Source organism: Nematolebias whitei, chromosome 14 (genome assembly GCF_014905685.2).
Source record: "Nematolebias whitei isolate Nwh7 chromosome 14, NemWhi1, whole genome shotgun sequence".
NCBI classification, from domain to species: Eukaryota; Metazoa; Chordata; class Actinopteri; order Cyprinodontiformes; family Rivulidae; genus Nematolebias; species Nematolebias whitei.
Window position 1 is genome coordinate 15,677,813 of NC_056511.1, and position 23,619 is coordinate 15,701,431.

The window sequence follows — 23,619 nt, forward strand, 5'->3', positions numbered from 1 at the left end:
CAGTCTACGGCCTGCCAACGAGATCTGTCCCATAGCCTTCACTGCTGTGTTAAAAGCCTACTTTTGAGATTCCAACAGGAGGTTGGGTTGAAACACAGCATTGATGAGACAGATCTGGCTGTAGGCTGAGTAAGTCCTCTGGATGGGGGATGAAACATTTCTCACTTAAAGAAACTGGTCTAGATGACACAATTTAACCTTTTTTTTGTTGTTATCTACCTGGATGATTGAGCTTACAAACCTTTTTCAGCTGGTGATAGTTTATTTCAAACCAACAATAGTTGGTATCATGAATTGATGCAACTATTATTTTGTGACTCAGAAGCTGAAGTTTTGGAACAACTGACTTAGAGCATTTTAGGATCTGTTTACTCTGGGGTATTGTGGGGGAGTGGTGGCGCAGAGGTTAGAGAGGTGGGCTTGTGATCCGAAGATCGCCGGTTCACGCCCCGGCCCCGACAACATCAAAATCGTGGGTGGGGTAGGTGAAACACCCACACTTGCCCCCACCCTCATTCGCCCCACTCTGGGCCCATGAGCAAGGCCCTTAACCCCCACCATGTGCTCCCTAAACAGGTCTCTCTTGAAAATGAGTTCTCGTGGCTCAATGAGACTAACCTGGATAAATAAAGGCTAAATGAAAAAAAATATATATATATATTTTGACTGATACTGAGCAGTACAGGTAAAAGTAAAGTTGCCGTCTCTTGAAACAAAGGGCGTAGGATCTCCTCCTGGCCTGGGACCTTTCTGTGTAGCGATGTTCTTTCTGTGCACATGTAGGTTTTCTCCAGGTGCTCAGCTTTTCTCCCACTGGCCAACAAACATACATTAAGGTACTTGTCAACTTTAACTTACAGTATATCTTGGGGTGCAATTTAAAGTGAAAGTGTGATTTTTTTTTTGTCTCTTTGTGTCCCTGGGATGAACTTAAATGTGTTCAGGGTGTTCATCATCTCAAACACAGAGACTGCAGGAGACAGGCACCAGCTGCCCCACGACCTGGAAAGCAAAAAGCAGGTAAAGAAAATGGATGGACAGCTAACTGATTCTGAAACCAGTAGGTTTAAATGGTTTAACAATAGTGGGAGGTTCAATTAATCATGCAGTCCTTACACACCTGACTGCCTGCACCAGCTAGAGGCTAAATTAGATGCTTGGGAATGACGTCACCACCAAGTCTACTCTGATTACGCTTGAACATCTTCACTCCCAGCTGCTGTCAAAGAATGATGTAAAATACTAACTAAGCAATAAAGAAGTGTGCTAACATATATTTTTTTTCTATTTGCATGTGGCAAAGCCCACAGAAATAAACACCATCCTATAGGTTTAGTTTGGGTCTTGTTGGCCATGCATGTACCGATTGCATGTATTTACCACAAGACTGTTTGAGATAAAAGTAAAGGCAAAGTTCAGGTATATTTTTAATGGTGTCTGAAATGATGGTACAAGGTATTTTCATACTTAAATGTCAGACATTTTTATCATTCTTATAGGAGCCTTACAGATGTGTAGCTGTTTTTAGTGCTGCATTTATTGACCCCTGGGAATTTAGTCTTTTCCAAACACTTGACTGGAAAAACTAACAAAAAGGAAAGGAACAAGAAGATTGACGTCCATGTTGATAACCTGGTTAAGATAAAATATAAGTTTGACTTCCACTTTTCCATATACTTCGCAAATTACTGTAACTTAACAAATGCATGAAGCATATTTAATTTGTTGTTATTGCTCCAACAAAATATACATTAACAGCCTTTTATAGCATTCAACATACCAGTAATTTCTATTTCGGTTTAAACCACGACAGATGCAAATTGAGCTTTAGAGCAAACAGCTCTAAAGCAAAGGCAGACATGTCCTAACTTCATTTATTAAAAATTAAAACACTGATTTTGGTACTGCTCTATTGCTCTGCTCACTGATGAGGTGTCATTTTAAGATATTTTCAGCCAAAAAAAAAAAAGAAAAAAGAAAACAACAACAAAAAGCATTGTGTTTTGTCAGTTTATTGACTTTTATTGCATTTTAACAAATGATTAAAGCTATTTACAAAAGCTGTGCCACAGAAAGTTTCAGAGTTAATTGGTGGTATTTACCCAAAATTTGTGTTTTAGTTAGCAGTCTTTTGCCACCAGAAAATGTTGATAGACGTACGAAAGCATCCCCTTTTGTCTGTTTACGTCAGGGTTCATGCTTGAGTTTTGCCATCTTTCCTCGGAGGAGGCGTTGTAGGGAGAACCCAGCGATAGCAGTCCGAAAAGCGGAGGCTCTTATCCACTGCGCAGCTGGTGCAGTAGACGATTCCTAAAGCCAGCATCACTACAAGAAACACACACAACGGCACCAGCAGAGCCACCAGCAACCAGCTCTTGTCATGCTTGCGTTTACCAGCAGACCCTCCTACCACGTCTGTACTGTTGGTGTCCGTCTTAGGTGCCTCAGACTCCGCTGTACCACTGGATGACCCGTTCGCTGTTTCAACTATGACCCCACCACTTGGTTCTTCTCCTCTTGTCTTAACATCATGATCTATGTCATTGTTGATGGCAATTTTTTGTGTTGGGGATGGTGCTGTCTGGTATTGCCTTGGTGAAAAGTCATCCCACTGGTTTAGGTGATTATCTGACTGATGAGCCATATCAGGGGTAAGTCCCACGGGGGCCTCTGTCAGCCAGTTGACATAATTATTGCTGTCTTCTTTAAAATATGGGTCAGTGGTGGACCAAGGAATATCATACTCATCAGATGTACCGGTGTCAGGAGTCAGAGTGGAATATTCTTCATCATAATTTGAAGGTCGGCAGGTTATTCCATCTGGCTGCAGGTCAAAGCCGTCGTCACAGTCGCATCGGTACCCCCCAATTTGGTTGAGACATTGGTGCTCGCAGGGTGACTCCAGCGCGCACTCATCCACATCGAGACAATCTCCTTCACCACTCATCGCATAGCCGGGTTCACACAGGCACAAGAAGGATCCAATCGTGTTCTTACAGGAGCCCTCGCAGCTGCCTTCATCGAGGCACTCGTCTACATCCACGCACTCACCCTCGTTGTCTGGCTGGAAGCCCTGATAGCAGCTGCAGTGGAAGGTGCCTGGGGTGTTCACACAAAGTTGGGGACATGGTTGTTGTTGGCATTCATCTACATCAGAACATCTGCGACCATCGGGACTTATCTGGTAGCCGGGGGGGCATGTGCAGCGGGTGCCCCGAAATGTTTCTGTACAGTCATACTCGCACCCCATCTCCACACAAACCCTTTTGATTTGGGGCTGGTCAGTGGGGAGAGCAGAATCAGGAGGCAGCTCAGGTGGGTCATTTTGGTTCAGGGGATCAGGCTTGCAGCTGTAGCCATCCTCGTCTATGATGAACCCTTCAGAGCAGTAACAGTAGTAAGTTTGGTCCGTGTTCTGGCAGTGATGCTCACAACCGTGGTCTCCACTACACCAGTCCTGATGCTGCGTTGCTAAACTAGAAGAACACAGAGGGGCATCGGTAGACCAGCCCACCACCCCGTTATCTCTTTCCTTGCACAGGACGACGTGCTCATTAGGAGCATCTGGGTCTGATCTGTCTGTAGGACAGGGCATGGTAACTACAGATCCAAATGGCACATGGGTCAGCAGGGTGCTGACCAGTTTAAACGGGGTTGTATAAACAGCTGGACCTCTGCCCTCCTCTTCGAGCGGTGAACACGTGGCTTTGTGGTTGTACTGACAAATATATCCATCCAGGGGCAGCGCACAGGGGCCTTCAGCCCACTTGTAGTTAGCTGTGCTCTCTCGTTCGCTCTCTGACGTGTTTACAGTCATGGCCACGCAGCGATGGGCAGCACATGTCTTGGGCATTTCTTCACGAATCCAGTTGGTGAATTGACCTTCCTGATTTCCTGTTAGATGAAAAGAAAAGTACCAAATCAGTCAAACACAGTAATTCATGGTAATTTGATTTGTCGTTGTTTTTTCAGACCTTACATGACTCATTAAAGTATTAATGCAGTTGTGCTCAGTTATTTGTGGAGATGAAGAATTTACAGTACTACTGTAGTGCATTATTATTTTTAACTCAAATAGTTTTTAAATGACCACTAGGGGTCGCCAGAGTGGAAAATGTTGAAAAACATGCCAAAATTGAGTTCAATGGGCTTGTTATTTTTTGTCCTCTTGTTGTTTGAAATGAATGAGATTGAGTCAGTTCTCTCCAACAACAAAAAAGGCAGATTATTAATTTAAATATATATTATGTTTAATATGTTTTTTTTGTTTCATTATATCATTAGAACTCATTTTGCCTACTTCATAAAAACATAGATATTTGTTGTCATCCATCATGTTCCATAATCCTACCCAGAATAAATAACATTAATTCTGTGTCCACTGCTTTGATATAATCAAATAAGACCTATATTTTTTAACAGTGTTTTTATTTAAAACATTCTGCTGAAAATGACCCAGAGGGGAAAAACTGAAGTACCGGTAAGCTGGCCTCAAATCTCTTGAAAGGGTAATGCCTTTTCTGGCTGTAGACTGAGGCACCCACATCTGCTTTTTGTAAGTTTGCATGATGTCTAAATCACTCTGAGGGGTGGCAATGAGTTCAAGGAGCGAATGTCCCCAGTTGCACCAACCCTTTCTCAGCAAAATGATGGGAGTTAATGCAAAAACCATTCAGGGAGCGCAAAGTCCTGCAGACGAGCCTGAGGTGCCAAAGTCTGACAGATGTGTGCTAAAAAGGATCAAATTGACTCAATATCCTGACATCACAATATAATGTTATATTTTAAGGGAAGTTTATTTTAACAGAAGGAAAACAAGTATCTCTGTGTTTACTTAAATAATTATTTACCCCATTAACAAAAATCCACCATAAGAATGTTTAATTGATGTTTTAACTAGGCCATTACTCCTAATCACACATGCTCACAAGTCAATGAAAACAATCCTCTCAAGCTACAACTATAATTATCTGTAACTATTTATTGAGCGGCTAAGATATTGTCCTCTAATTGCATCAATGGTTATTTACAAGGATGTATTTACTTTTCTATATATGGTGACTTTGCATGAGCAAACCTGCCACATACTAAGGTGAAAAGTGTCAGCACAACTTTGATATCGGTGGAAAAATCAGAGATAAGACTTTGCCTGTGACCCAGACGAATCCTCGGAGCGGTCGGGTGGCTGAACACTGGCGCGGAGGTCTGTGCAGTCCAATCCAGAGACGAAACCTGGACCTGGTGCCTTGTGCATCAACGGTCGACATCAGTTTATGAACCACGCCCGCTGCTTCATAGGTATGCATCGTTGCCAGGGTCCCACCGCGCTCCCGGCAGGATTGCCCAGCTTCCCTGAAGATTTTCTTCTGGAAGAAAACAGCATAGCATCCTTCCATGTAGCAGATTGCGTGTTTTTCTTCCAGCTCAGCATCGGCCGTTGTCTGTTCCTCCTCAGGCGTCCTCAGCCTTTGGCCCCAGCTTCCAGGGGCCACAGAAACCATCATCAGCCACAGGATGCACAAGAGACTCATGCTGCTGCAGCCGCTCCTGCTCTTCTTCAACATCCTCAACCACTAACTAAGGTCTAATCTAAGCCAACATTCAAAGGAGTACCTCAACTTATTACCAGAAAAAATAATTGAGAAAAAAGTGATTTTTTTTCCCCTCTCACCTTTGATTATAAAAATCTTGAGCCAATTTTGATCTGACTAGTTTATTAGAAAAAGTCCAACATAAATATGTTTTCTTTCATTTGCTCTTTGCAGCTGAGGCACTTGAATCAGTGCAAACTTTCATTCAAACTGCCAATGACCTTTTTAACCAGCCTCCTGCAGAGTCTTTAAAAAAAACCCTTCCAGTGCCTCCAGTTATTTACCAGTACAGTTCAAAATGCAGTCCAGTGAGGAGCTGAATGTAGCCAGATGTCTTTCCTCCAACTCCAAAAATGAGTTTAATAAATATCCAGGATGGAAACCCTAAGACTTCATCTGATCTTGCCAGGGCTTTCTTACCTCTGCTGAGCTGGCTTTTAGACTGAGCATCAGAAAGAGAGAAAGACTGGGGAGGGCTGGGAGGAGGGGGGAGGCGACGTAGAGGAAAATCGTGGAGGAGATTTAAGCGTTTTTTGGGAGAGGGGGCTGGTAAAGTGTCCGCAAGAGGACCCGAGGGGATGAATGTGTGTGGGTGGGTGGTGGAGGTTAGGGATAACTAAAAACCCTGAGAGAATTATGAAAACCATACGACACCACTGTCCCCCATCCACACACACATACTGTAAACACACACACAGCTATAATGCAATGCAGCATCCACAGAAGTGGAAACTGTTTGTCAGCTTCATGGGATGCAGAAGCTCTCCCCAGTTCTCCGCTCCTTTACTCCTTCCACCTTTTGTCTCTCCTCTTTGTCAGGCTGTAGTGTTTCTTTTTGCTTTGCCTATACCTTCACCCTTTACACATTTTTCCTCTGCTCATTTTTTCAGTCTAAAGTCCACACCAGCTGGAAGTTTTTAACTGGTCAATGGAAACTTTAGTGTGAGCAGCAGCTGAAATATGCACGTGTATGTGACTAATTTTTATTATTTTTTTGCTTGAAAAGATATCACTTCACAAGGGCACAGATGTTTCTGTGCGTTTGAGTCTGCGGAACTGAGTGTGTGTTTGTTTATGTTACCTTGTTAGGAGCATTTTCCCAGTACTGTACACACCAACGTGTGAGGACCCACTGCTACTTAGGGGGACCAAAGCCCAGTCCTATGAATGCTGTTCAAGTCCTTGTAAAGTGTGTGTGTCTATGACTTGGGGGCATCTGGAGGAGAGGAAACAGGAAATACCAGATGTGCATCATCATGACCTCTGCATGGCTGGGGAGCATGGGGAGTGATGTGGGGGATACCTCCACTGCTGTTCTATGCTTCATCCACCATCAGCAGTGCGTCTGCTGAAAACGTAAAGAATGAATTTGTATTTTTCCAAAGAAAAACATCTTTCCTTTTTTTTTTCCTTGTGCCCGTGCAGTGAGCAAAGCCAGAATAAATACTAAATGAAACCAAAAACTGTGATCTAAATGGAAAGTTACACATTTTCAACTGCTGGGCACTAATGGTATTTTGAGGTAGATTTCTGTGAAAAATTTATAAACAATTAATATGTCCCCTTCTGGAAACAGCTCTTTGAAGCGATAAAATAAAATAAGAACTTTATTGATCCCGCAGGAAATTGTGGAACTTTTTTGTTTTCCAGAAAGAGTTGCATTGTGACCAGACTGCAGCAAACGGTTTTAGCGGGGCTACGACTGAAGAAGACTTTCTAAAACAACTCCAATCTATCAAACTCCATGTGAACACTATTTTAAAATTATCCTCCACAGTTTTGCATCACACGGTCATTTGCTTAGACTTTTATGGGTATTTGCTGACACAAAGTGGCAGGAGCAGCTGGTTGTGGCTTCTGGTTCAGCACATGGCACTTCCTGTCAGGATATGTGTTTTGTTAGTTTGTTTTATTTTATTTTTATTTACCCTTTATTTATACAGGTACCATATTTTTAGGCCTATAAGTCGCCATTTTTTGCATAATTTGCATAATTTGCATGCCCTGCGACTTATATGCCGAAGCAACGTATTTATGAAATTTTTTTCCCCCATATTGATAATCCAATTTTTGTTTGAGACATGATTGTTTTCATTAATTCTGCCTGAAAATATTGAACACTACCATTTTCTGCCGCTAGATGGCACTTGAGTAGTATGGCATGCCGTTGTATCATGTAAAAAGTGAAAGCGACTATTAATGACACAATCGGCTTGCCAAAGTAGTCTGCCACCTTTGTCTGCCTGGAGCAACTGTCAAATCAACTTCATTTTGCGGCGGCGCCCCGGCGAAATTCAGCTGATTTGACCATTGAAGTGCATTTATTAAATAAAAGTTCAACTGAGACATACCTTTGCTATAAAGTTGAGCAAACAAATAATTGTTTTTAATTGTTAATTTTGTTAAATTCTTGCTAAAGTCCTCCCGTGCACGCTCCCACGGTCGCCATTTGCCAGCCAATCGATTTTTGGCACAACACCGGCCCACATTTCCGGGTTGTCATCGATGACGCATAACAAATGCGACACATCAACGATGACATGTAATAGAAGCAACGTATATGGCAAAGGGACATATTTATGGATTTTTTTTCACTTTCTTAGAAATATTTGGACTGATGCGACTTATAGGGCGGAGTGACATGTACGGCGGAAAATACGGTAGTGTCATTGAGTCACGAGAACTCATTTTCAAGAGAGACCTGTTTGGGAGCAGATGATGGGGGTTAAGGGCCTTGCTCAAGAGCGCAAAGTGGTGCAAATAAGGGTGGAGGCAGGTGTGGGTGTTTCACCTTTTCCATCCACATTTTGATGCTGTCAGTCCGGGGAGTTGAACCTGTGACTTTCTGATCACAGGCCCATCTTTTCTAACCTCTGCATCACCATTCCCCATAGGACAGACATGGCAATGTAAATTTTTTTTGTTTTTTAGCATGGCCCTAAAGCTCCGTCGTACTCCCCACAGTTAGCAGTCTTATGTGTTTTATGATTAGGTTTATTTATGTGTTGTACTTCTTGTTTTAAGTTTAGTTACTTGTGTGTTCCTATGTGCCATAAACCACTTGTCCCCATCATGTTTTGCTCCCTCAGTCAGCCTGCTACACCCAGGCACACCTGCTGCTGGTTTCATTTCTGCCACATCCTCCTTGTGCTTATTTGTGTCTCTTTGTGGCATTTTGAGCCTCCTTGTGCCTTGTCTGCAGCCATGAGAGTTTTTTTTGTAATTTGCTGCCACGACAGTCTTTATTTACAGGTGTACTGGTTATTGTTAATAAAGTTTCTAGAATCAGTCTGCTTCTATAGGTTCAACCACGTCTGTTCATCCTAACATGTCCTGCAGGAATGTTGTAAAGTTCTTAACGCTAGGATAATCATGTTATGTGAAATTACTGCATAAAACATCTTAAATTGCTTTTGCATGAACTTGTACCATTTGGCATTTGTTTAGTATATACTTTGTATCTTAGATCCTTATTTATCGTATTTTTCAGACTATAAGGCGCACTTCAAATCCTTAAATTTGATCAAAAATCAACAGTGAGCCTTATAATCAGGTGCACCTTATGTATAAATTCTGGTTGTGCTTACTGACCTCGAACTGATTTTATGTGGTTATTGTGAATGAGTTGAATAAAGTTCGACTTATCTGACTGATTTGTTTTGCTTAATGCGCCTTATAGTCCGAAAAATCCAGTACTGTTTTTTTTTATACTTTATATTTTGCTATTGGTGGGTGTAACTGGGACCCTGAGTGCATAATTCCATTACATCACATGTACCCCATGTGATGGAAACGACAATAAAGTTGACTTGAACTTGGTACGAGCTCCAGCTGGTCCTGTGATAACAGCTGTCTTTTTTGATTTTGAACTTGCTTCTCAAAGTCAGAATTTTGATTTGGAAAATTTGAGATATCAGACCTATCTTCAAAATCCATTATGGTTGCCTCACTCATGAAAAGTTGTGTAGCTTTAGGAATAAACTTTTTATTAAATTTCGTCCTCTCGATAATCTAGTCACACAAACTTATTGGCTGCTGTTAGTTTGAATGCAGAGAAATCCACTGTTATCGGCTTGTGTTGCTAATCGCGGTTAGCCTGGTCCCTGAGCACAACCATGGGTAAATCCTACTGGCTTTTTAAATTGCAACTGGAACATTGTAAAGATGCATCTGACGTGATCCCAGATCTGAGTTCTGACTTTTGAGAACAGAACAGCATGAACTCTGAGCTGAAGTTGTTCAAAGAACTATCTGCAACAAGTAAGATAATTACTGTTCTTGACCTGCCCACAGAACCACTGCTCCACAGGTTCAAACTATCCCTAACACATAACTAACTTGCTCGAACAATAAGTTTCTATGTGTGCTTACGACAATAATTCAAGGAAATTAAGACATTATAACTGCAAAATGAAGAACATTGTAATAATCTGAGAAAGACTATCTGTAAAACGTAAGATGACAGCAACTTTTCATCCGCTGCAGCTTTCAGTCGTAGAGTGATGGGATGGAAAAGTGATGGTAAAACTGCAGCAGAAGCAGTAATTAACCTCAATCAGTTTGCGTCCAAACCTTCGCTCCCTCCGAGCACCGACGGGCTGCGGTGGGTTGGTTTTGGCTAACAGATTATACACAATGTCATTATTCAGCAGTCTTTTCCAGTTATGTAAGAACCACTGAAACTAGAGCGAGAACAGACATAAAACCTCCAGATCCTGGAGAACCTAAAGAGCCTTTTGCTCTCCCTCTCCTCCTCCTTCCCCACATCCCTCCTTTTTTCCTTCAGTTTTTCTGACTCCCACTTATCAGCACTTTTCTTACTCTTTTTGGTCTCTCTCTTGCTTTATCTGAACTATATAACATTTTTTTTGAACATTGCATTTTTCAGGCTCCTAATCTATCCTTCAGAGTGGGACCAAAGTTCATGCAAACGAACTCAGTTTAGTTTATTAAATTGTCTCCATTGGCTCCGCCTATTGCTCAAATCTCTGCTTTCCAAAAGTGGCCTTTAACTGATAGGACAGACACTAAAGTTGTGCGTTCATAATCTTTTAACTCAAAGACCTTTAATAGAGCTGACAGAGTTCTTGGTTTTATATTGGCTGCTCGTTGACTGACAGCCTCCCTGACTTTTGCCACATGACATCACTGGCTCCAAATCTTTCACACCTTCTAGGTTTTTCACAGCTGAGCTTCACTTTTAAAGCTGTAAAGCATTTTACCTCATGTGTTTGAACTGGACGTACAGTAAGATAGAGTCGCTGATCAAATAAACCAGAGACAAGACTTTGTTGGTATTGATTATTCGTTTTTACACTTTAAACTGCAGCTATAATGAAAAGTGACAACAAACCCGAGGAGGCCAGCAAATCCAACCCATGTATTCGTTTGTTGGAATGTAAAAGTTTATATGGTAATCTGTTGCTAGTGCTGTAAACAACATGCATTTTGGAGTTTGCGAGGTAAGTCTTAAAGGGATAGTGCAGATATTTTTAAGAGGGGTTTTGTGTACAGGTTATAAACAATACCTACTGTAGACTGATGGTCTCTCTCAGTATTGGCCCTAACCAACTGAGCATTTCAGGTACCTTGAACCTGCAGCCTCAGGATTAAAAGACGCCAGCTCTAACCACCGAGCTTCTGCAGCCTGCTAGGTGCAGTCTATTAATAAAAAAAACAATGACTCCAAGAATAAAAAGTAATTTTTTTAGGAGATGCATGATGTTCACTGTACATACAGTGCATGAAAATATATATTCTGTATCTTTTCCCCTTATACACAGATTAATGTAGAATCTACTTTATTGTCACAGTGAAATCCTGGTTAGTAAAATGAAATGACGCAGTAAACTGCAGTGTATAATAACGATAAGTTATGAAGTATTAACATTAAAGAAGTGCATTTTAACACTGATGTAAAGTTTAATGCTATAAACACACTTTAGACCAGGGCTATGAAACTAAACTGCTCAGGGGGCCACAGTTTCTGAAAGCCAGCAGCTCAGGGGCCGGACATCCAGTGATTAAAATCATTATGTAAATAAACTAAGTATTACAATGATCTGTTACCTTTTAAATGTGTTAGTTTTTTAATCATAAATGCAATCAATAGAATCCAAACCCAGAACAAAAAAAAAAGTATATATTTTTTTTATTTTTATATGAAGTGGACCGGACTGAAGTCACCCGCGGGCTGGAAATGGCCCGTGGGCAGCCAGTTGAATAGCCCTGTTCTAGGATCTCTCACTATGTGCTGTCAAGCAAAAGACAAAAATTAAAAAAAATAAACTATCTCCCTTTTTCTAGTGTAACTTACCCACTTGAATATCTTGCACCAAAACATTAAGTCTCACTTGCACCCACTGTTCAGTTCCAGTCCGGACAAAAACTACAAACTTTCACTAAATTACAGCCATTTTTGTGTTTGCAAAGGCTGCTTAGCGCTGACAGCAATCTTGAACTGTGTTGTTGTAGACTTTGTTGTTTTCAACCAGTTTGACATGACTGTCGATGAGGAAGAGGGCCGGCAACGGAGGAGGGGGCATGCCAAAGACACCATCTTAGCACCAACATAACTGGTTTGTTCCACTTTGGAGTAAGCTGTTTGGGAGAAGAATCAGTTTTGTGTTGTGTGTTTCCTTGACTGATGAAGCCTTCTGGATGGAAAGTGAAATGTTTCAGCAAAAAAAAGAAACTGTCCAGATGACCTGACTGAAAAATGTTGGCTTGAACTGTGGTGACTCGAAATTTAATCAGTTGCTTATCTAAGGATTATTTTTTTTAAGTGTTTCATTAAACTCCATCAAATGATTTGTGAAATATTTTGCCAACAGACAGTCGATGCCAACATTTAATGTAAAGACTGCGCAATGTAGCGAGCTCAGAGGACGTGCTGAACATGATGCTCAGCTACTACCACACCAAACTTTAGCTCAGTATTTGTTCATTTGGTTGAGTTTTAGCTGTTTTTGTGTTGGTCAGTAAATGTAACACACAACAAACACACACACAAACATGGCCAACATGAGCTGCCTTCAAGGGCAGACAATAACTTTGACATCAGGGCAGATGTTTCACTCTATAATAAGGTTTGAAGGAAAACTTTTTGTGTGAAAGTATTTCTCATTGAACATTTGGATTACATTTAGAGGTTTCAGCACAAACAACTTCTGGATGACCTGTAGACAACTTTACTGAATAATTTCCTCTTCCAGACAATTAATTCTGACATGTCTGTTTTTTATGGGGCAACTTGCAAGCAGAATTTTCTTTTCTTAACCAGTAAAAATATCTTACCATCTGTTGGATGGATTGGTACATATTTGTGGATCTTTGGTTGCAGCAGAACAGATGACACAAACTTTGACATTACATTACATGTTTCTTTTTCCCTCTTTATAACCATTATGATGTTTTATTTTTGAAGAAAAGCAGCGTTTAGACACATCTGTGTTTAATATGCGTCGGGAATCGTTCTTTTTTTGAGGTTATTTTGTCTCTAACGCTGACTTTAATTTTTAGAGCAAAATCATGACACGTTTAGGCTATGTTAAAAAAAAACTTTTTTTAAAAAAAATATCAGAATCCTGAAGGAACAAGAAAAAGCAAAATTCAACATTAAAAATCAACCTTAGCATTATAAAAGAACACGTGCTAATACGCAGAAAATGACTGTAAACCCATAATTTTAAGATGTTAAGCTAAAAGTGGAATTGAACATAACAGACTTTATAATGACGTGGGGAAAGTTCAAACCTTTGGATGTGGAATTCTGCAGAACAATTACAAACAATTAACATCTAACTTGTTGGAGATAGCTTTTTGAACAAGCCCAGTTTGTGGAAATGGTGTTTAATTCTGACCAGACTGGCTAGCAGTGGTGATTTTAGCCTCTTTTTGGGGGGTGCTCAAACACCCCTAAATTTTAACTCAGCACCCCTGAAAAATAAAGTTAAAAAAAGATTGTTTTTTGGGGCGGTTCTGAAATTGGGTTCTGTTTATTGTATTTATGATTCAATGCAACAAAATAAACAAATTCATAAGGTAACAGTTTATTGTAATACTTGGTTTATTTACATAATGACTTTAATCACTGGATGTCAGGCCCCTGAGCTGCTGGCTCTCAGTAACTGTGGCCCCCTGAGCAGTTTAGTTGAATAGCCCTGGTCTAGAGAGTAGAAGGAACAATTTTATCCATCACCAGGTGCAAAGGCGGAGCCAGTGGGTGGCCATTGGTGGCCTTGGCAACCATAGATTAATTAATCTTCAGCCACCCCCAACCCCCAATCATTTGAGAAATTATACTTTGAAGCCAAATAAAAAAAATAAAAATAAAAAAACCCTAGAAAACACTGTTTCTTCAAATGATTAGGGTGACTGGTTTATATAAGCATATATGGAGGCAGCCATCTTGGATTTTGACGTGGCAACTCATTTTTTGTGAGAGTTCTGTTCTGCCAGCTCCTGCACCCACAGTGGGTGGATCATCGACTTGATGAGCATAAGGAGCATAAAAGGCTGCAGAAGACATTCTGTCAGCGCTGGCGCATTACCTGGCAACTTGAGTTATCCTTGATGTTCTCCTGTTTCCTGAATCCTCATCTGTGCCTCATCAGCTGCCTCCATGTCTTCCTACTACTTGTCTAACACCTGCCATCGTCTACGTACACCTCCTTCACCTGGAACCATTTGGGTCAGCCCTCTCCACATCTGACCCCAACCTCCATCGTAAGGAAAATCAGCAACAACATTATCAACCTTGACTATAAGATTCTTAATCACCTCTTTGCTCTTCAGGGCTCCAGTCTCCTCCTATCTTATTGCATTATTTGTCACTTGTAAATGAACACTGTCTGTTCTGAGTCTTGGTCTCTGTTCCCATTGATCTTTTTATCCGGGTGCAGCCACAGTTGTTACAATATTCAAACTCATTTATGCCCAGATGTAGCCACACACCAACACTGAAAACGGTGTATTACTTATTGTTCAAGTTATGTTCACAAAATGGATGGACAAACGGGCGAAGCCAATTTCCAATTCTTATCTTCGCTTCGTAATGGAGGACAAAAGCAAAGAAACTACTAAAGCATAACCAAAAAGACAGACTTGACCTAAAAGTTGACCTGGTAGTAACTGAGAATCCTTAACAACACATACTCCTCTGCTAATACATCTCGTAACACCTCGCAGTATTGCATGAAACTGTGCAAAGTGTTATTCTCTGTACAATGTCTGACATGTCTCAGACAGCAGGCGATACACATTCCTTCAAGAAACGCTACACCTTTAATTTATGAAATGTCTGAAATAGTGTGTGGCAAGCTCTTCATCCAGCTGGTTGTCGGTTTGATTTGTGAATCTCTTACTGTAAACTACTGAATTGATGTCTCGTAAATTTACAGACTCACAGCTGCTTCAGTGGAGCGGCTCGAAGGCCATCAGCTCAAAGATACCCGAGTATAGAAATGATAATAATCAGTACGGTTTCTTACACAGAAAACAAACGTCTTCTCTGTGAACAGCACTTAGGATATCCTGCTGTTCCTGAAGTCAATTAACTTCCTAGCTGGAGTCAAGGAAAATGTGTCAGTGTTTCCTTGGGTTTTCGGTCAACAAATCACAGACTCTCTATTCAGGCCCACTGACGTGTTTTTCACCATATCAGATACAGCTGGACACATCAGTTGTTCAGGTTTCCCACGAGCACACACACACACACACACGCACGCACGCACGCACACACACACACACACGCACACACACTGAAGCAATTAGCTGCAGCCTCATGATTAAATAACAGACTGTGCATTCCAGGTGTTTTTCTGTTGGGGGGATAAAGATAAAATTTTCACTGCCTCTGCTTACAAAGTACCGTACATATGTTTTAGCTTTTATAACAACCATGGATGCCTTGCTTCTACAACAACAAAACTTTACCACAAACATTTGAGCTCAGCTGGGTTGCAGTGTAACTGTTCAGGTCTGAGGGACTAAATATCTGACAGGTGAAGTCGACGGAAACTGAACTCATCGGCTATTAATGTTGCGTAATGTCGCTAAAATTAGAAACATCTAAAAATGATGCAGTAAAACTGGTTCTTGCATTTATCACGTCTAGACTGGACTATTGCAATGGTTTATTATCTGGGTTTCCAAATACTTCTTTAAAAAGTCTTCAGTTGATCCAAAATGCTGCTGCCAGAGTCTTAACTGGAGTTAGTGGGAGAGATCATCTCTCCAGTCTTAGCTTCTCTCCACTGGCTCCCTGTCAAATTCAGAATTAAATTCAAAATCTTACTTCTAACCTACAAAGCCCTCAACAACATAGCTCCATCTTAAATATGAGATCATATTGTCCCATATTTTCCAGCACTTTGCTCTCAGACTGCAGGCTTACTTGTGGTTCCTAGAGTTTCCAAGAGCAGAATGGGAGGAAGATATTTCAATCAGGCTCCTCTCTTGTGGAGCCAACTTCCAGTTTCTCTCCATGAGGCTGACACGTTGTCCAGTTTTAAGACTGGACTTTAGACTTTCCTTTTTGATAAATCTTACAGTTAGGGTTGGCTTGTTATGCTGCCATAGTCTTAGACTACTGGAGGACAAATTGACCTCATTTCCTTAAATGAATTATTAAAATTGATCAGTGTTTATTTAATACTATTTCTATCTTAACATGTGATTCTGCACCTGCCATTGTATATCTGTTCTTCCTGCCTGTCTTCTCAAACCCAGCCGGTCGAAGCAGATGACCGCTTGTCCTGAGCCTGGTTCTGCCAAAGGTTTCTTCCTCGTGAGGGAGTTTTTCCTTCCACTCTTGTCTTCATGCTTGCTCAAGATGAGAGTCTGTGATGAAGTCAAACTCAAAGCAGTCTGCTCCTCAGATAAATAATGTTAACTTATTTTTTTTTATATACCCGGTATATAGATGAATGTTTCTGTTCAGTGCCCTGAGACGACTTCTGTTGTGACCTGGCGCTATTTGAATAAACTGAATTGAATTGAATGTTTCAACTTTTTCATTGGTAGTTGTAAACTTTAGGTGGTGATCCTGGATTGAAGATAATCATAAGGTATCATTTGTTCACCTTTATTACATTAAGGTGAAAGGACAAATGTTTATTCCCCTGTCTGTCTGTCTGTCTGTCTGTCTGTTACAGATGTTAGCACACAGGTAATGCTCAGGGCTCAAAGTTTCACCTTCAACGAAAAGGCTTTTATGCCGGTAGTGAGTTCAGAAAAAGTTTTCTTTACTTAAAAACTCAAGACAGTTTAAAACTAGTACAAACAACAAACTGCTTCATGTGTGATCATGAACGTGGTATTAATAGCTGGACTGGGTTATGAATCAAACTGACCACAGTTAAACTCAGAGTTTGAAACAGCTGAGAGGCTGAAGGACAAAGGACTGAGAGATGGGACCGACTAATCCTTCACAGATTATTCTTTTACCAGATGATGGGCTCAGCTTTTCCATAGATGCAGCCATGCATGAGACGTGCACAGACATCTTACACCTCTTCGTATTTCTTTTCACAGTGCAGTTCGTCGGAGAGGGAGTCACTTTTTGTGTGCGTTTCTGTGCTTGCAGTGGTAAAAGCATTACCAGAGAGGAGAAGACATGGACTGGACACAAAGGAGAGACACAGAGACGCCTGATGCATCGGGATGTTTTTCTGTCTGACTTATTCCTGAATGGTTTCCTCCAATTCTTTTTGTGCCACACATCCTCATCTCTCACACGACCTGGTCTTTTTTTTTTTTTCCTTACTGTGGGCTTTTTTTTAAACCAGCACTTTGGAAACAAGCTGTAACCATAAACTGCTTGACTTTGCATCAGCAAAAGAATGTAAATGACTCCCCCCAATGCTAAAATCTTCTGCAGACTTGTTATGTGAAGTGAAGTCTAATAACAGGCTCTTCTTTCCCTCGCCACTATTTCATCTTCCTCCCACCCTCCCAACTGGCCACCACATCACCTCAGAGGGTGGTCAGAGGGTCGGAGGCTGCTTGATTTGATCTCAGAGAAAATCACAGCCGAGGTAAACAGGTAGCAAGGATGCTCCTTGCAAAACTGCTGACAAGCTTGATCCTTTGCAGAAAACGTCCCCTCCACTCACCCCCAAACCTTCAGGCAGCCAAAAGCTGAACATTGTGTAGCCCTGGAAAGACTCCAAATGGGACCGAGCTGAAAAGTATGAAAAGGAAGGAGAGCGGGAGAAAAAAAAGGAGAGAAATCAGCAGTTTATCTTTGAATAAATAAAGATTCAAGAACAGCTGCCTTATTCTCTTCAGCTGAAGCCCTTTCTTACATTTCACAGCAGAACTTTGGTATTCACGTAAAAAAAAAAAAAAAAAAAGATTCCCGACCATGTGGAGAAGTTGGAAACAGTATCTTTAAAAAAGCAATCTAAAAAAAAATGAAGCATAATTTTCAGCTGCACAAATCACGTGCTTGTAGGGAGGGAAACGTGGAAACATTCATAACTGGGCAAGTAATACGAGTCAAGTGAAACAAATTACTGGATAAACATAAACTTATTGCATTTTAACTCCTAATCTTTTGGATTAAGTTAAGAAACAGCCATCAGGCTGGATCACCCGAGGGAACTACAAAAACCAATAAAGCTTTAAAAAACAGAGGAACATCTGGGAGCAGAATATAAAAACAAAGCTACTTCATATTTAAAAATTTAAAGCAGTTTAAAACGAATGAAGGTTGTAAAGTAGCATCATGTTCAAATTAAATTGTTGTTTCAGCTGTTCCCTTCTGTTCAAATGAAATTATCAATGAAATAAAAAGTGTAACGTCTCAAAGTGGTGCTATAAGACTGCAGAGATTTGCTGAAAAAGCTGAAACTGAGCTAAAAAGCAGCACACTAGCTAAACGCTAAGAAGCAAAAATGCTAGATGAAAGTCCAAAATAGCAAAATGCTAACTAAAAGTACAAAATGCTAGCTAGAGGCTAAATGTAGAAAAAGGTTAGCTAAATGCTAAAAGTAGCAAAGGACTTGCAAAAAACGTTAACTATAAACAAAAGTAGCAAAATGTTAGGTATAAACTAGACGCAGTAAAATTGTAGCTAGAAGCTAAAATAGCAAAAGGCTAGCCAACAGTTAAAAGTAGCATCTGACAAAAAGAGAACAAGTGGCAAATTTCAGAGAATGATGTTTTCTAAGTAATTAAAGAAAATTAATTCAACCTTTATTTATACAGGTCAATCCCATTGAGCCTCAGTGACTCATTTACACCTGATTAAGGTGTTTAAAGATGTTTCTAAGGGTTAAATATTTTCAGATAAAGTTAAACATTTTGCAAAAGACAAAATCTAAAAAAAAAATAAAGTCACAGCACCGACTTGAATTTTTTTGACGTATACCAGCTAAAACAGATAAACTATGCAAAAGCAGATATGTTTCAGTTGCAAGAACCTAAATATAAATATTGTAAAATATGTTCAAATCAATTAAATGCTGTTAAACCTAAATATTACAATGGTTAATTTTAAATGGCATCTACATTTTGATGTATACTGACATATCATAGACGGCTGTAACAGGTGAAATGTGTTCTGACAATAATAATAAAATTTTTAAAAAATACTTTAGATACATGTAATTTGTTAAAATTCCTTAAAAATACTTTTTAGTCTTTGATTTACCTAAAGTGTATAAAAAACAAAACTTATAGACTGAAATAAATCATTTCCACAAGCTTAATTATTACTAACCTTTATTTAAATCTCACTGAGACCACAGATCTTTTTTGCAATGGAGGCCTGGGCCTGAAGGCGGCCTAACATGCATGTTTTTGGTTTATCTTTGTTTTGCAGCTGCAGGCTTCATGATCTTTTCTAATTCTGATTTTCAAGTTGCAGTGCATGCATGAGTTCATATGGTAATTTTCATTTTAATGCAAATATATTGTCTTCATAATATCGTTGAACGACTATATATTTAGTTTTTCTAATAGTAAAATTCTCAAGAATAAAAATGTTTCTTTTCAGCTTTAAACTGAGAGGTTGAACTGTCTCTGTGAAGCAGGTCGAAATAATGATGTCACTGTCACTCCTGCCATGCTTCTTAGTGAGGCGAGTGCTATAGAGTTGCTTTATTTTCTCTACATTTTGTGTTTTGGCCAAAAAATTCAGCTTTAACATCATTTGTTTATATACAGCTGTTTTTATGCTAATTTTAGCTTTTTCATCTCCACATTTTTTGCACTCATTTCAACGTTTTTCAGTTTAATTCAGCAAATACATGCTCTCCCCACTTCCGTCTGGTAAGTTAAGCTTCTTTATGTTTTTTAGCTACTTTTCAGCAGCCTTTTTTTTTTAAACTAATTTCAGCGTTTTTCAGATAATTTCCACTTTTTGTGCTAATTTCTACTTCTTTCAGCCTAATTGCACAAACATGTTATTTTTTGCTTTCTTCTGCTAATTTAAGCTTGTTTTACAGTTTCAGCTAGACTTTTAGCATTTTTTTAGCTAATTTCAGCTGTTTTCAGCCTAATTAACTTCTTTCTGATAATTTCAGCTTGTTATGCTCCTTTCAGCTTTTTTCTGCCAGTTTCAGCTTTTTCTGATATTTCAGCTACTTTTTAGCTGGTTTCTGCTAAATTTAGCTTTTTCAGCTATTTTCACATGGTTTTAGTTCATTTTGGCTCCTTCCACTTCCTTCTGGTAGTTTAAGCTTCTTTTTGCCTTTTCAGCTATTTTTTGCTAATTTCAGCTTTTTTTTTTACCATTCCCCCAACAGCTTACTCCAAAGTAGAACAAACCAGTTATGTTGGCGCTAAGATGGTGTCTTTGGCACACCCCCTCCTCCATTGCCGTCGTGTCAAACTGGTTGAAAACAACAAAGTCCATGCTCAATAATCCAGGTATACAATCCAACATTTTTCAGTCAGGTCAGTCAAGTTTCCTTGACTGATGAAGCCTTCTGGATCGAAGGTGAAACGTTTCAGCACAAAAAAAGAAACTGTCCAGATGACCTGACTGAAAACTGTTGGGTTTGGGCTTAATTGTTCTTGCATTACAGCTACATTTTAGCATGTTTTTAGCTCATTTCAGCTGTTTTTCAGCAAGATCTTCAACAATAAGCATTCACACTGCATTTTTGCTGGAAATGCAATTTCTCTAGTTTTAAGTGTTTAAAGCTTTTATGTATAGGTGTGTTTCTTCAGTCCTGAGCGTTCAACACTTTCATCACTCCTTTCTACGCACCCTGACTGACCTCCTCTCCTGTTCTTCTTCTCTGCTGCTCCACATTTTTAATTTCCCCGAGGAGAAACTGCCTTTACCCCCACTTTCCCCCTCCAAAGATTCTCTGTTTTGCTCCTCTCTTTTCTTCTGTTTACATTACTTTTAATGCTTCTGGCTGTCGCCACGTCTTCCCTTCTTTTTTTTCCTCTCGTCTCTGTCTTCCATCGCTTTGTTTGCTGTAGGAACATAATTTCACATCGTCTTTCTCCTGATTTGGTTCCTTTAATGTGTTTGTTGGCAACAGTAAGTTTCAGCCCGTCTGTCTGTCTGTAAACTGCCTCCACACTTCATCTGTTGTTTTTTTTTCTTTCTTTCTGCTGCACACCTCCTTTTCTCTGCAGTAGCCAGAGAATATTGTGCTGGCGTTGAGTTTCGTACAGTAGGAAATATTTTCAACCATGCAGGAAATGTCTGAAGTGCTACTCCCACTCATACAACTCACGCACGTTTTGTAACATAAAAGTCATTTATTTAAATCCAAACTAAAAGCCAACGTTCTCATCTCGAATGTCTTTTGTTCGATTTAATTTAACATGCAGATGTTGGAAGGGAAGCAGGCTGCTGACTGGACTGGCGCCACAGAAGAAGGGGTCCGTCAGGGGGAACAGCAGGACTGAACCATGAGGGCGGCTCAGGGCAGAGGTGAAGTCAGGCAGGCCCTGCTGCTGCTGAACCAGTGACACAAAACTGGACCCACAACATGACCTTTACAAGGAAGAGACATGCGTTATCATCGCCTGTCACCATTAAAGGTGGGTGATCATGTAATTACTCATGTGAGCGTGTTTGTTTGTCTGTTAGCAAAATATCTGATGAACCACTGCACTGATTTTAATGAAACTCTCAGACAGTAATCATTGGATGCAAGTCTACAACTGATTAGGTTTAAGATTAAATTCAAGATGGCTGCCACAACTGAATAACCTTAGCATGCACAAAACTGGTTAAAACTAAATAAACTGCACGGATACCGAGCTAAAGTTTGGTGTGGTAGTAGCTGAGACTCATCTCCAATACATACTCTAAGTCGAACTAGTCGCGTGAGAACTGTTTTTCAAACTTTTCCATTAACTGGTACAGTGAACGTTGCATGTCTGTTAGCAAAATATCTCATGAACAACTGGATGGATTTTAAAGAAACGTTCAGAGAGTAGTAAATGAATAAACGTCCCAAACTGATTAGCTTTTGGACTCAGCCCAATTAAAGATGGCCACCGCCGTTAAGCACAGAAATTGCTGGAACTCAGCCAAATTAACATAAAATGAGCTAAAATTTGGTGTGGTAGTGGCTAAGAGACATTCCCAACACATTAATCTGAAAGCAACACATTGCATGACATTGCTGTTTAAAGCTTTGGCATTAACTGTTGGCACCCTGTTTGTCTGTTAGCAAAATAGCTCTTGAACCACTTGATCGAGTTTAATGATAGTCAATAAGTAACTGTTTGATACAACTGGCTAACTTGGAGTCAACTCGGCTCAAATGGCCACCACAGCCAAAAGCTCTTAGCAAACACAAAAATAGCTATTATTCAGCCAGTTTGACAAATGTTGAGCAGCAATTTGATGAGTTAGTAGCTGAGAGTCATTCCTAAAACATAATGAGGGCTAACAGATCACGCAAGATCTTTGTTTAAAACTCTAGGTGTGGTGGGTGACATGCACTCCTTGGAAGTCTAGTTAAATATTTAAACAAGGACACGTGTGCTTTGCATTTCATCTCAGGGGTAGAAAAGCAGCAAAGGCATCAGAGTTATAAATAAAAACTGCATCCCTGTAAAGCAAAGGGATTGTAATAATCAATGAAATTTAGACTTTTTGTTTGAAGTGCCTCTGTATTTGAGGATGAAACAAGAATTTATACTGGCATCAGAGCCACAGAAGAAAAGTACACTATATAAAAAGAAAAGAAAAAAGATTTATTTACTCACGCTATAGCTGAAACTCTTACATAAAGACAAATCACCTGCTTCCAAGAAAATAACACTCGTTTTTTCTTTACCAAGATGTAATTGCTCTATAATAAAGACAGAACCCTGTGTATGAAATATAAACATATATGATTCCAAACATTTACAGAAAGAACTCGTTAAAAAAATGCAGTAAGTTATTCAGTGATTAAAAAAAAATCTTCAATACATTGTGAATATAAGCAGTTTCCTGTCTGGAGGTCTTGCTGTCATGCAGGCACCAAAGAAGAGCAGAGATGTGAGGATTCCAGCTGTGGGTCAGCAGCAGAGGCAGCATGGCCCCCCCTGAACAGCAGCTTCTCCATCACCGGCGCCACCACCTGGTTTCTGAGCCACACTGCCTCTTTTACGCCTCCAAGACTGAACATCTGGAAAAACAAACCCAGAGCTTCAAGATGATGATGATGACCCTCAGTGCACACATGTAAAAAAGAAGAAGAAGAAGAAAAACCCTCTTCACTCAGATTTTTTTCCAATAGAACGTTGAAATATTTTACTGTCAGACACATCCAGAGCAGACTGCAGTTCTCCGATGAAAACATCTGGGTTTTCCACTGCCGAGTGAACCAGAGGACCAAGATAAAAAAGCCCTTATAAGTAAAATAAAATAAAATGTTTATGACATCCACATGCAGTAAATAGTGATAAAAACATTCAAAATGAGGATCTGGAAACTACAAAAAGTCCACATTTCAGCCAGTTGTTTAAATACACATGAGGGACACCACTGCACAATGCACAATGTTTATGGAAGTAGTAAAATATATTGTATATGTATATATATATATATATATATATA

At 39.9% G+C, this 23,619-nt stretch overlaps 1 protein-coding gene across 1 annotated transcript; it reads right to left on the reverse strand.

Annotated features, from left to right (window-relative positions):
- Positions 1–2,194: 2,194 nt before the first annotated feature.
- On the reverse strand, positions 2,195–5,562 carry LOC119420848 (endosialin-like). The gene is made up of 2 exons (XM_037688272.1): positions 5,150–5,562; positions 2,195–3,894 (listed from the first exon to the last, which is right to left on the reverse strand). Exons 1-2 carry the CDS (start codon positions 5,529–5,531, stop codon positions 2,195–2,197), a joined length of 2,082 nt encoding a protein of 693 aa, XP_037544200.1. The 5' UTR covers positions 5,532–5,562.
- Between the last annotated feature and the right edge of the window lie 18,057 nt (positions 5,563–23,619).

Bases quoted from the DNA above. Each gene is read 5' to 3' on its own strand.
- LOC119420848 (XM_037688272.1), bottom strand. From the start codon at position 5,531: ATGAGTCTCTTGTGCATCCTGTGGCTGATGATGGTTTCTGTGGCCCCT. The intron at 3,895-5,149 runs GCAAAGTCTTAT...TTCATCTAACAG, and splicing joins AGGATTCGTCTGGGTCACAG to GAAATCAGGAAGGTCAATTC.